This window comes from Lethenteron reissneri, chromosome 25 (genome assembly GCF_015708825.2).
Source record: "Lethenteron reissneri isolate LAM-NWPU_2019-01 chromosome 25, ASM1570882v1, whole genome shotgun sequence".
NCBI classification, from domain to species: Eukaryota; Metazoa; Chordata; class Hyperoartia; order Petromyzontiformes; family Petromyzontidae; genus Lethenteron; species Lethenteron reissneri.
The window spans coordinates 3,284,206-3,301,872 of record NC_083803.1 but is presented as its reverse complement, the minus strand read 5'-3'; the positions used below and the strand labels follow the sequence as shown (position 1 = coordinate 3,301,872).

Sequence of the window (17,667 nt, the reverse complement as noted above, 5' to 3'; positions counted from 1 at the left end):
CTGCACAGCGTGTAACATTTAGATGCGGCGACATTTAGACGCGGTATGAATTCAAATAGTTGTATATACAGTACTCTAAACTTAGGGAAATATTTGTAAATGTGGTGACACGGACGGAAATGTATCGAGTGCATTGCATTTTCATGCAAAACACGAAGTGGTCAATTGCTGATACAGAGAACGCTTTCCCCAGCCAATTGATTCGCCACCATAACGTGGGTCTGCGGTACTCGTGGCTCGGTGGTAATTGTCACAACAGCATCGGCAGTAGCAACAAGATTTTACTGCAGTGCAGTCGATAATGGGGAGAAAGAAGTCATCGCTGGAACGGCGACACGTCGGGCTCCGTTGTGCAAATCCACTCTCAGCCCCAGCTGCCAGAGTCAGTTTCATTTATTTGGTATAGCCCTGTGAGCCATTCGGCTATTGAATCGGGTGCAACCGCAACAAACAAAAAACATGAACAAGAAAACATCTTAAAGTGACTATGTGCAAACAGAAATTCCAGGAAAATCCAGCAAAATATTCCAGAGCCCTGCAAGCCCCCTTCATGCTCCGGCCTCAATGCCCCCGTGTCTTCACCCGCTGAACCCATCCAAACCATCACCGCACGACCAATCATCCCGCCTACGACGTTCATCCTCCACGTGCAAGTAACTCAGTGCGGCACCGCCAATGTCGCCTCGTGTTCCCCCTTCTGCTCCATTCCTGCCGCAAGCCTTGATCCGGCTACCCCCCCATAACTACCCCCGTCTGGACCCCCAATTCTTCTCTGCACACTCAGCCACTGCTGCACACAAACATATCCGCTTCCTTCACGAACCCCAGCTGCACCACGACCCCCACTATCCCTCCTGCCCACCCCACCCCCACGCTCGCCACACTTCCATATCCGCTGCTCACTCAATAACCAAAACCCCCTCCTCCTTCATCCTCATCCTCCTCTAACCCGCCTGGAATTGCTCGCTCGCTCGCTTCGCTGCCTGCCTGCCTGCACATCTCCATGCCCGGCGGCGCCTGGCGGCCCCGTCGCACGGCTACGTGATAGAGGGGGAGGGTGGGGGTGGGGAGGGGTGGTGGGGAGGTGGGGGAGGTGGAGAGGGAGGGGTGGTGGGGGTGGAGAGGGGGAGAGGTGGTGGGGGTGGAGCGGGGAGGGGTGGTGGGGGAGCGGGGAGGGGTGGTGGGGAGCGGGGAGGGGTGGTGGGGGAGGAGGAGAGGGAGGGGTGGGGGAGGGGAGGAGCGGGGAGGGGTGGGGGAGGGGAGGAGCGGGAGGGGGTGGAGGGGGTAGAGGGGAGGAGGGGTGGGAGAGAGTGGAGGAGGAGCGGGGGAGGGACGGGGGAAGAGTGGGGGAGGGGCAGAGGAGGAGGGGAGGGGTGGTGGGGGAGGAGCGGGGGAGGGGCGGAGGAGGAGGGGGGGGAGCGGTGGAGGGGGAGCGGGGGAGGGGAGGGGCTGTGGTGGCGGGGGAGGAGCGGGGGAGGGGAGGGGCTGTGGTGGTGGGGGGGGGGACGCAGGGCCGCAGCCTTCATCCATCCCAGGGACCCGCGGCCTCCCGACACGGGGCCCGGTCAGTGACGCAGCCTCGCGGAGGGCGGACCGCCGTTCGGACCCCCTCCACCCCCCCCCATTCACCCCCCCCCCCTTCGGACATCGAACGGGGACCGTCGTCGGGTCGCCCTCGGATCTGCGCTTCCACCCCCACACCAACCCCGCCGGGGTCGCGATCAGAGTCGGTGGTGGCGGGGACGACTACGACGACGAGGAGGATCGCGATTGTGCGGCTCGCGAGATCCACCACCACCCCCCTCCACCCCCCTGGGCGGGCGGGCGTGCAGTAAGTGTGTCCCCTTGTGTGTGTGTGCATTGCATTGTTCTCTACATCATTGGTGGACTGCATTGTGTTCTACATCACGTGTGTACTGCATTGTGATCTACATCACGTGTGTGACTGCATTGTTCTACATCACGTGTGTACTGCATTGTGTTCTACATCACGTGTGTGACTGCATTGTGATCTACATCACGTGTGTGACTGCATTGTGTTCTACATCACGTGTGTACTGCATTGTGATCTACATCACGTGTGTGACTGCATTGTTCTACATCACGTGTGTACTGCATTGTGTTCTACATCACGTGTGTGACTGCATTGTGTTCTACATCACGTGTGTGACTGCATTGTTCTACATCACGTGTGTACTGCATTGTGATCTACATCACGTGTGTGACTGCATTGTTCTACATCACGTGTGTACTGCATTGTGTTCTACATCACGTGTGTACTGCATTGTGTTCTACATCACGCGTGTACTGCATTGTGATCTACATCACGTGTGTACTGCATTGTTCTACATCACGTGTGTGACTGCATTGTTCTACATCACGTGTGTACTGCATTGTGTTCTACATCACGTGTGTGACTGCATTGTTCTACATCACGTGTGTACTGCATTGTGAGCTACATCACGTGTGTACTGCATTGTGTTCTACATCACGTGTGTACTGCATTGTTTTACATCACGTGTGTACTGCATTGTGAGCTACATCACGTGTGTACTGCATTGTGAGCTACATCACGTGTGTACTGTATTGTGATGTACATCACGTGTGTGACTGCATTGTGTTCTACATCACGTGTGTGACTGCATTGTGTTCTACATCACGTGTGTGTACTGTATTGTGATGTACATCACGTGTGTACTGCATTGTGTTCTACATCACGTGTGTGACTGCATTGTGTTCTACATCACGTGTACTGCATTGTGATCTACATCACGTGTGTACTGCATTGTGATCTACATCACGTGTGTGACTGCATTGTGATCTACATCACGTGTGTACTGCATTGTACTCTACATCACGTGTGTACTGCATTGTGATCTACATCACGTGTGTACTGCATTGTACTCTACATCACGTGTGTGACTGCATTGTGTTCTACATCACGTGTGTGACTGCATTGTGTTCTACATCACGTGTGTGACTGCATTGTACTCTACATCACGTGTGTGACTGCATTGTGTTCTACATCACGTGTGTGACTGCATTGTGTTCTACATCACGTGTGTGACTGCATTGTGATCTACATCACGTGTGTGACTGCATTGTGTTCTACATCACGTGTGTACTGCATTGTACTCTACATCACGTGTGTACTGCATTGTACTCTACATCACGTGTGTACTGCATTGTACTCTACATCACGTGTGTACTGCATTGTACTCTACATCACGTGTGTGACTGCATTGTGATCTACATCACGTGTGTACTGCATTGTACTCTACATCACGTGTGTACTGCATTGTACTCTACATCACGTGTGTACTGCATTGTACTCTACATCACGTGTGTGACTGCATTGTGATCTACATCACGTGTGTGACTGCATTGTGAGCTACATCACGTGTGTACTGCATTGTACTCTACATCACGTGTGTACTGCATTGTACTCTACATCACGTGTGTACTGCATTGTACTCTACATCACGTGTGTGACTGTATTGTGATCTACATCACACTTTCTTGTGCGCATAGTTACTACACAGAGTAGCGCTTTATATATCGCACTGTGTGTATTGCATCGTTGATTATCTGTAAATCATGGTGTGTGCTGTAGTAGTAATGCAGTCTTTTCTGAAAGTAATGTACCGTATTTATATTGCATGCGTCTCCTCTACTGTGTATACTGCACACATACTTACACTACACCACTACTACAAGTAGTTTCATGCGACATGCACACCATGTCTGTCTACACTGGCCTGTCTGCACTGCCCAGTGTCCCTGTCCCTGTCCCACTGACCCAGTGGAGAAAGAGTGCCCCTGTGCAGACAGAGTCCAGCGTCTCTGTGACACTGTGTCGACATCTCCATCTTCGTCACCCGCGTCTCTCCCAATGAATGTGTCGCCGTGTGCCTCTGCGTCCCCGACATGTTACCACCCACCCCGCCGTCCTGCGCATCTCATTTCGTCGGCGTTGTGTGGATTTAGCGGCGTCTTTGGGCCGCTCGCGTTAATTCGTGGCTTCCTCGACGTTAATTGCCAATTAAGTGCGCCCTGCCACTTGGCTACGCGCGGCGGGTCCGACCGTCCGTGTGTCCCGCGTGGGCCCTGCGGAACATGGCGTTCCATCACGGTGGTTTTGGAAGGGTTTAATTCTGGGTTTTCCGGGGTTTTCTGCGAGGGTTCCGGTTACGGGCGTCAACTTAAAAAGAAGGGGGGCTGGCTGCCTTGGGGGGGGGTTGCGTTCAGGTTGCGGGGCCAAGTCAAAGAGCCCCGGGGAAGGCAGCGAGACACGTTCACGCTGACCTCAACTGAGCCCTCGATAGGTCGCTTTGGAACGCGTCTCTTTGTTGTCCATTGGCAGGGATGGGTCAGGGATGGCTCGGGGTTGGGGCTAAGGGTGAGTGCGGGGGGGGGTGAGGCTGAAGGTATTTTTGTTTGTTTGTAAAGGATAGTTTTAATCAGTCTATATTACCTGTTCCTCCTCCGAAAAGCATGGAAAGACCTCTATCCAGCGGTGGAGTGAGAGCGCTTGACATGTTTTACCCTGCTATGATATGGACCAGAAGCGTGGTAATTTCCAAAGAAAATGGAACGAAAACTGAAAAGGGTACAAATTAACACGAATGGGTGCACGATGTGAATTATACAGAGACATGAGGACATGCAAGTTAGAGAGCCATTATTTCGACTGTTCAGGAAAGCGGGCATGTACAGCACACATCACTGGAAAGTGTGAAGGTCAAATGGTCAAGATTAATGACATGCCCAAGAGGATATCCGCCACAGAGATGGAGAGATACAACCAGTTAATGCGCAGATTCTAGATGGATTGTTACATCGCATGACTGTGAGAGATGGTGACAGTTTGGGAAGGGTTTCATCCAGCAGTGGATTGATGATGGTTGATGGTGAGGATTAGGGCACAGGGCTGTAATAATGTGTGTATGTTAGGGTTAAGTTTTAAAGTTAGGGCTTGGTTAGGGCTCGGAATGAATTATGCTAAGGAGTTTATGATAGGGGTAAGGTTAAAAGGGTTCAGGTATGAATACGGATTGGATTAAGAGTTAATGCTCAAGTGATTATTTTAGTTTAGGATATGGTCAAGACTTAGATTAATAGTTTACAAGGGCACATATTCTGACGTTGACTATGAATGATTTGGTGTAGTTATGACTGGAATTATAGTTAGAATTAAGGATTAAGGCTAGACAATTGGTCAAGGTTATGACACTGGTTAGGGCTAGGATTCAGCAAGTAGGTTATGGAGAGTAAGGTTATAGAGATGTTTATTTATGCTGTTAGGCTCTTTAATGGCTGTCCTGCGATGGTACAGATGTCGGTCTCGAATACGTGTGTCATTTAGTGTATCACTTTTACCAGATTTTCACAATCATGTAATTAGTTAAGCTGCAATATGTGTTGTCATCTAAACTGATGATGTTTCAGCTAAGCTTCCCAACTGGGCTCCTTGATTACATTTACTGTCAGGAATCCTACAGCAAATGTTGTCAACCAAGGGTTTTACTTTTTAAAATGTGAGGACAGTTATAATTTACTGTAAAGAGTATATTGTGTTTATATTAAAATATGCAAATACAACATATTTACTCATTTTTATTTCAGTTGAATTGTAAGACTACTGCTTGCATGTTTTAGAATATACAATGGTCCCTCGGGTTGCGATGCCATCGATTTACGATATTTCGATTAACGATCCGCCTCCAATACTGTCCCGTTGTTTCTATGAACAATTTTTTTTTCGATTAATGATAGTTTACGATATCACGTGGCCGCCAATTTCGGCCAATCAGAGTGGACTCGGCAGGCAATCAGCAAAATGCGTTTATGAGTATTTTGAGAGCAACTGGTTATTTATCCATGTGTCTATTAATGCTTTAATATGTTCTTTCACGTTTATTAAAATTACATATTTAAATATAAACTATATTTTAGGGTGAAAATGGTAAACTTCCAATCATCTTGGAACAAATTAAGCCTTTAACATGTATTCCCTACATTCGATTAGCAATAATTTAAATTAACGATGGGTTTCGTTGAACCAATTAATAGGGGACCGCTGTATTTGCGTGTATTGATATTTATTAACAAAAACAAGAGGATTGACGTTGATAGAGGTCAATGTCTCATTTGATTATAATTTGCCAAGACCAAGTACATTTAAAATGCATTATAGCAGCAATTCTAGCTCGATATTAAATGGTATTTTGAGACTTCAAATGTTGCAATTAGACAATTGTACAAGTTGGAAATTAAACTAAATAAATGCCTGAAATACACATCTCCATACATGATAGTCTCATGCAATATGATCCACTGCATTGCTTTTCAACTTATTGAGGTTACATCATAGTATGACTCATCGCAGCAGCTGGCCAGTCACTGGCAATGAACGCTGCATCAAGATCCAGTTCGCACAAAATATCTGGGAATATTTCCAACAGTACATCGCACACAATTAAAATGCATAATGTGACCAGCCTTATGTTCAACATACAATGTTGACGTAATTTCATTCATACCTGTCGGCAGAGCAGTCATCGAATTGGGTGGCACGGCGCTAGATCAGAGGGGTGCCTTGATGTGTTTAATGGAATACTGTAATTTTCATAAATTATTCAGGATCTGTTTCTCAATGTATAACCCACATTTCTTATTGCACTTATAAAAAGTAATGCGTGGGTCAGGGTGGTGAATAGTTTCCTGTTAGTGCTATTCGCATGTAGCCTACAGAAGGTGACCGACCACAACTGCCTATGTGTAAGCCCTCTCTAAAATGATGCCTCCTCTATGTATGCATGTATGTTGAACTTCTTTCGCACCGTACGTAGCCTACCGTGCTAATCCGAGAACATGCGGGCATTCGTTGGCCATAGGATTTAGTGGTCCATGAGGAAGGTCTGTATGCTGTGTACTAACCAAGGAGCCAGTGGCATTCATACACTAGTCTGGCTCATTTAATTGCGGACCCGGCTCATGAAGCAAGTGTGCCACCCCAGGTCTGGGGAAACACATTCCAGCCTGGCCGTGACCCTGAACGTCTTCCTGCAACCCCTTGTGGCACGGATTGGCTCTTGGGTGCACACATGGTTCAGTAACTACTTCGTGATGCTTAAATTTTAAGTAGGGTTTTTTTTACATTGCACTCACAAATTGAACAATGTAGAAGCAACCAATGCCTTCAGCTGGCCAATGAGTGATTAAACACCGCGTGTATGAGATGATGAGGCTATACACAGCTGTTTTTCCTACGTACCTCCACGGTTACCACTGTCCATGTCTGAACAATTTGCACAAAACCCAAAGTTACAGGAGTACAGACTGCCTCACTCCACTTCCGTTATTTTCAAACATAGTCGCTGAAGTACAGATGGATGAAAAGTAAAACAATTTCAGCTTAATAAGCTCTCTGCAAACCATGTGAATATATCATTGAGTGGCCTTGCATGTGGTGGTGGTGGTGGTGTTGGACACAGTGACGTACATGTGGATGGTGTTGCCGGCGAGGCACAAGGGGCAGCATGGACATTGCCAACCACGGCCTGTTCCTGCTGCAGCAGCTCAACTCGCAGAGGGAGTTCGGCTTCCTGTGCGACTGCACTGTAGCCATCGGTGACGTGTACTTTAAGGCACATAAGGCTGTGCTCGCTGCCTTCTCCAACTACTTCAAGATGCTTTTCATACACCAGACCAGGTATGTACCTGCCATGCTGCTTAGGTTCAGTCCTTTATTTCTCCTTAATTTTTACCCCAAGAAACTAAGCTGCCTTCTTATATCATTTATAAGTGACACAATCGGCAGTTTTGTTAATCATTACTCAGTGATGGTGAATTTTAGTCTTATGATATGTATTGTTATACTTCCGTGTGTTCTACAAGCATATATATATATCTGTATAAAAAATATTTTACTTGTAAGACATGAATATTATATGAATTCAAAGTTTAGGTTTTAAAACATAAACCTGTGTGATCATATTTTTGCAGTGACTGTGTCAAGTTGAAGCCTGCGGACATTCAGCCAGACATCTTTAGTTACTTGCTACACCTTATGTACACTGGCAAGATCATCCCTCAAATGATTGACCCAGTACGGCTTGAGCAGGGTCTTAAGTTCCTGCACGCTTACCCACTTCTGCAGGAGGCCAGCCTGGCTACTCATGGTGCCATTCCTCGCCCAGACCCTTATTTCCCGTGGCCCTCATCTCTTTACGGCATACAGTTGGCTCGCAGCCAGGCCTGTGTCACCGTCCAAGAACAGAAAGTTCATATGATGGCAGCAGGGCTGTCATCCCACTCTGGACCTCCACCACAGTCCCAGCCACAGCAGCAGCAGCCACCATTGCAATCTCAGCCACAGTCTCAGTCGCAGCCTCCGCCTCGGTCAGAGCAGGAGCAAAATGTGATAGAAGGCCCTATCCCAATGTCAGTATCAGTGACACAAGCGCAGACCCACCTTGCTTTACAGCTGCCCCTTCAGTCAACACTGCAACAGCCTTCTCAGTCTGCCCAGCCTTCATGTCTTCCTTACTCACCAGGCATCCTGGCCCAGGACTCAACAGGGGATGAACAGAGAAGCCATTCACTGCCATCACTGGATGGTCAGGTGGAAGGCCAGCTGGTGGTGATATCACCTCGGCCAGCCTCTGCCAGACGTGGGAGTGTGGGAACCAGTGGAGGTGGCAATGCCTGCTTAATTGGAAGTGGCACCAGTACAACATTTCCACGCTGCTATGTTTGTCACATCTGCGGACGGCGCTTTAGCTTGCGCAGCAGCCTACGGGAGCATTTGTACATGCACACTGGCGTTCCCTATCCACAGTCTGCTGTGGGTGGCAGGGGTCGGGGCAGAGGCAGGGGCCGAGGAAGCCTGCGTCGACTTCAGCAGGTGAGCGTGTAGCCATCGTTCCTGTACAGATAATACCGCGTTTTCACTAATCTCTAATAATTGGTGTCCAGATGGACTTTGAACGAAAATGTAACAATTGCTGCGGACATTTATGAAAATAACTAATTTTAGCATTACCAGCATCCAAAGTAATACATGTAATATGCGGTGATGCACCCTGCTGGTAGGGGAGTCCGGAGGAGGAGGTGATGATGGAGCAGGAGGCCGTGGAAACCGAAGTCCTGATCGACGGGGACGGCAGCTACCACGAAGGTTCCAGGGCTTTGTGTTCCCCGGGGGTAGCGGCGTGCGAGGGTCGTCACCAAGCCTCACCCGGGCAGCCGGACAGAGAGGCCGGGACGCCAGGCGGCGCGGAAGGGGCAGTCGACAGCCCACCAACGCCCGGGGGGGGCGAGGACGAGGAGGCAGGGGACGGGGAGTTTGATCTTGGAGAAGATACAGAAGGTAAAATGCACAGTCTTTAACCAGTATAAAAATAATTGATCTTAATGGCTCTAAGAGTAATGTAAATCTCTCCATTGGAAAGTTTTTCGCCCTTCGAAACTTTTGCTGCAATGTGTGCTTGTCTGTAACATGTAATCTGCCACCCTGTTCACGTTAAGTCATGGAGGAATTTATATTTTAAAGCAGGAAACTGACTCTCGTTTTGCAGGTGAGGGCGAGGGAGACAGCGATGGAACAGATGGAGCCATGTTCGAGGGCTATCGACGAGTGGGTCGCACACGCAGGTTCGCCTGCAACGTGTGCGGACGCCGCTTCACGCAGAAAAGCCACTGCAAGGAGCACATGTACATCCACACGGGGAAGCCGTATAGCTGCGGCATCTGCAACAAAACCTTCTCGCGAGCCACGCAGGCGGCGCGCCACGTGTGCCAGTGTCACACGCCCGAGCCGAACGCCGAAGCGAACATCGAGCCGCTCGCCGATCACAACGCCGAGACACCCGACATGAAACCACCCCCCGGACTGGAAGGGATGCTGCTGGGTGACCCACAGGCATGCGAAGAGACGGCCGGAAGGGACAAAAATGATGGCAAAAATGATGGCAAAAGTAACCACGATGGAAAAAACCAGTTTACTTCTTCCGACTGTGCCGAGGAGAACACCCAGTCAATGCCAAAATAATGAAAGGAGAAAATGCATGTGAAAGCTATTGGGTTGAATAATCTTTAAGGTCAACTAAAGCAGTTGTTGCAAGGTGTTTATTATGAGACCTGGGGTTTGAATTTTTAAAAAGACGTTTAACATTTTATGGACAATATGTGTAGTCTCGAACAGGGTTCAATGACACGTTTTAACCTTCAAATAGAAGCAGTGCTTTTTTGTTACATACAGGAATATATTTTTTACTTTTATCAAGTTGAAACTTGAATATTTCGTTAACTTTTTTGTAGTGTGCAAATGTGTTCCTTTTAGTTATGTTTAAATGTGTAAGAGTGACTAGTGAGGGTATACAGTAGCCTGCGTAGTGCCAAACATGAACAAAGCATTGCCTGTGTTCAGGGTGCCTACTGCCAGTGTGCATGTACACTGAAACGTGGGTTTCAGCTGTCTGCTGTAAACTCAATTCCAGTGTTTCCTTGATATTGTTTAGTCATCTTAGTTGTGCTTTTCAACAAGTATATTGAAACATACCATTGCAATCTGCATTTTTAAGTTCATTATCAATTTGGCACATTTCAATGTGCAGGCAGAACTGGAAAGAAAGATTATGTTACCTCACAAATATTTACAACGGTAACGTGGCAGCTGTGAACACAAGCGCAACATGGTGAAAAAAGAGACCTCTCTTAGGAGTGGATGGTGTATAAGCACAAATAAAACTCACAACCTCACAGCGTTAACACTGTGACTATTATAACAGAAAAGGATAGTAGGCTAATATTTGGATGGCAGGGTGGCACATTGGAATACAGCATTATGGGAATGGATTCATGTGGAGTTATCCCCCTGTATGTATGGGTTTGACCCCATAACTAAAAAAACACTACTGAATTGGCCATACATCCCAATGCTCAAAGAGTACCTGCACATTCCTCAATTTGGATTACACATAGCAACATTGCCCCCGACTGCAAAAACGTTGATAGGATCCTCCTTTAAAAGTCTTAAGACTCTGTGAGGTTTTCCTGGGTATATGTGTGATAATACATTTAGTCTATGGCCCTTCATAATTTCATAACAGAGACTGATTTACAATTGAAAGTTTTTCATGCCATATCAAACCCTCCAATAAAAGTAACCTTCCTTTCCCTCCTATGGTGTGAAGGGCCTTCGCCCACAAAGTTCACCAGCACAGGGGCCAATGAGGATAGCTGCTAATTCTAGATGTCCATTTCTGCATTTTATGGGTCGTCAATGTTTGAGATGCCATTTATGAAGAACTGGAGCAGCGGACCACTTAATGAACACTACATAATCATAGATACACATCAACTTTTCACTGGTGTACACTCATTTGAGAAGATTGCTTCCAGGACCATTAGGAGTGTATGCGGTTTCAAAAATATAGGTGAACTAAAATAGCATGTGTCCAAAACCCACAAAAATGAGGCCTGTGCTGTTGTACTAGAGCTGTTAGTCTACTGGTATCAGGCAGTGTTAATGATGGTGAGGAGCTGTTTTGATTTGTGCTTGTTCATACAAAATACAAGACAGGGCACACAGGACATGTTGCATTTTTTGCAGTTTGAACTGCATTTGATGAAAATAGCTTGTGTAATGGTACAAATTATGTCATACACCCCATTCAAGACACGGTTACAACTAATGTGCAGTGAATTGGTAGCCAAAGCCAGATGCAATTTATTTTTTCAATGCCGCCTTCAGTTTTGTGAAATCATGTGACCTTAGTGGAGCATAAATAGGGCGTCACAGTGAATACAAGATAATACGAAACATGTTACTGCATCCAGCTATATCAGTGCAAAACATTGCTTTAAACTGCAGACCAAAGTCACTTGTGGGCATAATTGCTGGAGGATCATTATGCTTGCAACACATCCTTGTGCAACGTGTGGACGTGCTGTATGTTGTCATGTTCAAGACATGGGTGACTTCGGGGTCAATATGTCCGTGTGTTTTGGGTAAAAAGTCTAACTGTAGCAGGTGTAGTTGTGTATTTTGGTAGTGCTTGAGCATACATCCTTTTGTATTTCAGTTTATTAACCAGGTAATGTATGTTGCATGTTTAATTAAGTGCAACTTTATGCAGCATTATTTATCATATACCAAAGTGTTACGATAGTAAAACTACAAAAGAAAAAACTCCCACTTGTATTTTTTTGTCTTCAAAACACAGCCGGTCCTGAATTTGTTTCACCACCACTTTCCATAAGAATACAAATGTTTTATAGAATGAGTCAATGTTGTCAACTTTGGCCATAGTACCAAGTTACTTGCTAAATGTTATCTTATCTATGAACTGGCGCTGGCTGTAAAACCTACCCTGTATCTATGCCTGATATAAGGCCACTCAGCATCTGCTAAGAATTGGTGCCATTTCCATGCCTCAGCTCACCATATACAGTACTGTAAACCCACTCTTGCACACGATGCATTCATTTGCCCACAAGGCTGTTTTGGTGGTGGCTGTTTTTATAATTTGAATGAAAAATAAGTGTGGTAGGGAACACTTTGCGCAGCCATCCCGAGTGGCCACAAATCATGGAATGGTCTACGGGGCATTTTCTGTACGATGGTGCATACAATTAATATTCAACAAGGTATACATTCACCATTAAATAGTTGATATCTTAACAGTATGAATTGACAAAAGTCCCCGTGTAGCCCACACGGATTGCTGAGGTAAGTGCAGTTAACGAGCAGCACCGATGAAGATTGGAACGGCACCAAAACTAAACTTTTTGAAATACAAACTGAAAAATAAAACTTTTTATTTTAGCAGTTAAGGCCCACTGAGCTATATAGTTATTTTTCAGAAGCGACCTGGCCACATATACCACAACGAAGTGGCTTATCATGTGCAAACTTAGAGCAGCTAAATACTCTCAACGCATGTTTCTAAATGTGGAGGGAAAACCGGAGGACCCGGAGAAAAATCCACGCAACCACGGGGAGGACATGCAAACACCAAATATACAAAACAAAACAGCATGGGGTAGTTTGTGTCATCAAACACTCCAACCCCTCAACTCCTCATATCTGGGCGCAGTGGTGCTTATGAGCAGCCTTATCTTTTAATCGGCTGCATAACGCTGTGGAACTCCGTACCGAAACTTCAGGTCTTCTCAGCTTGCAAAACCTGAATCCCTCTGGAGCAGTGGTTCTTAACAGTTACTGCAGCTTAAAACTTTCGTGACTGCAAGAATTCATATTCTATGGTTATTTCGGTAAAGTCACGTAGATGGAAAAAATTATAACAATAAAATAATAAAGTGAATAAAAAAAAATATGACGTTTCGATCGCAACACAAGCAATCAATCGTCTCCTGATGACGATTGCTTGTGTTTCATTTTTTTTTCTATCTACGTGACTTTACCGAAATAACCATATAATATTAACAGCCTTACATCCCTTTGGTTTTCACGCGTTAAAAACATTCATAATGTAAAAAATACATAGGTTTCATGAAACAAAGTAGTTCAACATACGTGGCCGTGCATAATGTGTTTAGATTATTTACCTTCTAAAAAATTCTGGCATGTCTTGCACCCCCAGCAAGGCTGTGCGTGCACCCCAGGTGAAGAACCACTGCCTTGGTAGAACATCTGCGCCGGTTTTAAATGTTGAGGCTGGCCTGCCTACGATCCATTCTGGGATTAACCGGGCTGGATTGTGCGAGCTCACAGATTCTTGAAAGATCTGAACACAGTCCCATCGGTGAGCCCCCTCCGGCACGAGAGGCTGCGTTTTTAAATCCTTTATATTAAGTTCGCATGCTTGCTTGCGTGCTTGCTTGCTTACGACCGTGCAAATCTTTCGGTCGTTTTTTAACCCACTTCCCGTGATCCAATCGAGCTGACATTTTCCACACAGACTCGTTGTGCCAGACAATTAATGTTCGTGAAAAAAAATTCCCAAAATTTTATACTTTTTAGGCAAATTTTTTTTTATTTTACATATACTGTATTCAAATAGAACTCATTCTTGGCTTTGGTTGAACGTCACAGTATAAGAGCCCAGAGCGTAACCCCTCCACAGGTCGTGGCGGAGTAGCGCAGTTGGTAGCGCCCTCGCTTCCCATGCCAAAGGTCGCGGGATTGATCCCTGCGTCCTCCACAGGCGAATATATTTTTAAATCCTTTATATTAAGTTCGCTGCCACGCATATAAAGGATTTATAGTGAAAAACTTTGTTTTTACGGGTTATACTTATTCTGGTCTTGAAAGCCCTCCATGGCCCAGCCACCGCATGCCCAAGCAGCTTTTGTTTTGCCGGATAGAGGGGGCTAAACAGGCACGACGCGGGCTAAATAAGTAATATTTAAAAACTTTAAAAAACACGCTTTAATGAAAAGTACCGTACGAGTAGTGGCAGAACTCCACGACTCCAGGAAGTGGCCCCAAGGCTTGCCATAACGTAAGGGACCATGGTGATTTACAGCCAACGTGAGTTGAGCGTGGACAATTAGACCCAAGCCGAAACATAACATATAAAAAATATTTTTAAAAATATATATTCTATTTTGAATTATAGATGATAGTATTGTTACCAGTATGACATAAGTATACCAAGTTTGCAATCGATACGACATTGGGAAGTGGGTTAAAATTGAGTTACAAGATTTGAGGATACGACAACAGACGGTACGTTTATACTGGTGTTGTATCGTAGACGGAGGTACTCGGAGACGGAGGTTGAGTTAGGGGCTTCCGCCAGGGTTTATTAACACTTATCACTATCCCTGGTTCCCTCTTTACCCCTTCCACTATCCCCGTTCCTCCAGTGACCCCGCTTACGTTACGGGGTCTCCCTTATATACCCTCGGAGGGGTGATGTCGCGTGCACTGCCCAGCGCGTGCGACCCCACGTCCCGTGAGGTCACCGCACCTGACAGCGCACACGACGCCACCACTCTCCACTACTCCTCTACATCACCCCCCCCCGTAAAAAAAAAACAGCCGACCCGGCTGCAATCAACCTTAGGGCAGCACGGCCCTTCAAGCAGAACAGTAACAACAAAAAAACAAAACAAATAGAGCCCGAAGGCCTCATCCGCCGGATAGCGCCGAACGGGCGCCAGGGGCTAGGCCCGCTGAACGGCCATCAGGGCCGTCACCGGAGCCGCACCCCCCTCGAGCGGGTATGCGCTGCTGGCCCGCTCCCTCGTGCGGTGTCCGCCACCCGTGCAGGTGGGCCGTCAGCGGGCAACAGGCCCACCGCCGTGGCCTCCGGTGCCTGGGGGGTCTCTGTCGGCCTCACTCGGGAGGGGCCTGGGGGCACACACACAGGTCGGACGTCACCTCCGTCAACGAGACCCGGCCGGTCAGGCACGCCGGATACATCATCAGCCGGCCGCTCCGGAATTGGGGGTGGATCCCCCAGGGTAGATGGAACATAACGTTTGAGCCGGGACGGGTGCACTATCCACTGCCTGCGACCGAATCGAATCCGGACGCATTGCGGCCGGCGGACCTCCACAACCTCCACGGGTCCCTGCCAAGGGCGATGCAATTTGGCCGATGTGCCAACGGGGACCTGGGGACAATGCAGCCACGCTTTTTGACCCGCTACCCACGGGAGGCCAGCTGCCTGGTGTTTTGGCAGCCGCTCATTAGCCGCCTGCCGGCTTGCGGAATTCTCGGCAGCGGCCTGTCGCGCCTCGCGCAGCCGGTCAAGTGCGACCTTCAAAGGGGTCGGCACCGACGACCCCTTCTTGGAGGAGCCAACGTCCATCTGGACGTGCACCGGGGGCTCCGGTTCCCTACCGTACATTAAATAAAAAGGCGAAAATCCCGTGGAGGCATGAGGGGCCAACCGATACGCCGCCAAGACCCCCGGGACGAACAGGTCCCAGTCTGACTGGGACGTGTTCACCTGGTGGCACAGCATGGACGTAAGGGTGCGGTTCAAGCGCTCTACCATCCCATCTGACTGGGGGTGGTAGGGCGAGGTGCGGATTTTCTTGGTGCCAAGGAGGTCACACACCTCCTTGAGCAACCTAGACGAGAAATTCCGCCCCTGGTCAGTCAACAATTGTTCCGGCGCGCCCTTGTCAAACACGTATCCCTGGACGAAGGCCTCGGTGATAGAAGAGGCCAACTGATCGACCAAAGGCCATGCCATGGGCCAACGTGTGAGGTACTCAACGCCCACCAAGAGGTATTTGTGGCCCCGTTGGGATGCAGGGAATGGCCCCAAAATGTCGAGCGCCACGAGCTCATTAACGCGAGAAACCCGGATGGACTGCAGCGGGGCCCGGTCCTGGACAACTGGGGCCTTCCTCCGCGCGCAGTCGTGGCAACCCTTCAAAATCAGTGCTACGTCACCCTCAACACCCGGCCAGTAATAGTCCCGCTTAAGGGTCAATAAGGTCTTGTGGTAGCCAAGGTGCATAAGCTTCTCGTGAATGGCTCGGGTTAATTTACCACGCAGGCTAGTGGGCACAACCACACAATAGCGTTCCAATTGGGCATCCCAACGCATGAGTAGTCCGTCATGCACGGCGATCGCCGGGGCAGCCGACGAAGCTAAGCTCCGGGCGTTATGTCCGACACGGCGCCGTAGCTTCAGCAGAGAGGAATCCTCCATCTGCAAGCCGGACCATACCTCCCGGGGAAGTCCAAGGCCGAAATCTGCGGTCGACGCCGCACCTGGAGGGGTGTCCGCCTCGGCCGACGCGACCAACTGGGCCGCGGCGTCCCCTGGGGCCTTGCAACGGCTAGAGCCCAGGGCGCAAGCACACCCGCCGCCTGCCGGCAATCGGGATAAACCGTCCGCATTTCCATGCTGTGTCCCCTTCCTATGGATTACATCAAAAGGGTAATCCTGGAGCACTTCGAGCCAGCGAGACAGCTGACCCGAGGGCTGACTAATCTTCAGCGAATATTGCAGGGCCGCGTGGTCGGTTCGGACCGTAAACAGCCTACCGTACAAATATGGTCTATACAACTGAACAAAATAAACTATGGCCAAAAGCTCCCTCCGGGTCACACAATATCGCTGTTCCGTCGAGGACAGAACGCGACTGCCATAGGCTACCACCCTCTCAACCCCGTCGACCACCTGGGCCAGGACAGCCCCAATTCCCGTGTCGCTGGCATCGGTATCGAGCAGGAAGGGTTTCGTAAAATCCGGGTACCCCAAGGGCGGCGCATCCGCCAAGGCCGTGCGAAGCGCCGCAAAAGCCGCCTCCTCCTCCGCGCCCCAGTGAAACCTTTGTCCTTTGGCGGAAAGGGCGTGCAGTGGCTTCGCAATTGTCGCAAAATCGCGGACAAACCGGCGATAGTACGATGCGAATCCAACGAAGCTACGCACCTCCGCGACAGATGTGGGAGTCGGCCACGTCCGGACACAAGCCGTTTTATCCGGGTCCGTGGCGACACCTGACGTGCTAACAATGTGTCCCAAATACCTCACCGATGGTTGTAGCAAGTGGCATTTCTGGGGTTTGAATTTCAAGCCAGCAGCACGCACTTTGACGAACACCGCCTCAAGGCGTTGCAAGTGCTCGCCAAACGTACGGCCAAAAACAATAACGTCATCCAAGTAGATTAGACAAGACTCCCACTGCAGCCCCGCCAAGACCATCTCCATGAGACGCTGGAAGGTGGCC

General features: G+C 48.5%; 1 protein-coding gene across 1 annotated transcript; it reads left to right on the top strand.

Annotated features, from left to right (window-relative positions):
* Positions 1–1,494: 1,494 nt before the first annotated feature.
* On the top strand, positions 1,495–12,790 carry LOC133347031 (zinc finger and BTB domain-containing protein 2-like). Its single transcript, XM_061558921.1, has 5 exons — positions 1,495–1,831; positions 7,497–7,714; positions 8,008–8,908; positions 9,097–9,373; positions 9,582–12,790. Exons 2-5 carry the CDS (start codon positions 7,542–7,544, stop codon positions 10,052–10,054), a joined length of 1,824 nt encoding a protein of 607 aa, XP_061414905.1. The 5' UTR covers positions 1,495–1,831; positions 7,497–7,541; the 3' UTR covers positions 10,055–12,790.
* The last annotated feature ends 4,877 nt before the right edge of the window (positions 12,791–17,667 follow it).

Coding starts and splice junctions, on each gene's coding strand:
- LOC133347031 (XM_061558921.1), top strand. CDS start 7,542: ATGGACATTGCCAACCACGGCCTGTTCCTGCTGCAGCAGCTCAACTCG. Junction 8,909..9,096: donor GCCTGCGTCGACTTCAGCAG/GTGAGCGTGTAG, acceptor CCCTGCTGGTAG/GGGAGTCCGGAGGAGGAGGT. Junction 9,374..9,581: donor TCTTGGAGAAGATACAGAAG/GTAAAATGCACA, acceptor CTCGTTTTGCAG/GTGAGGGCGAGGGAGACAGC.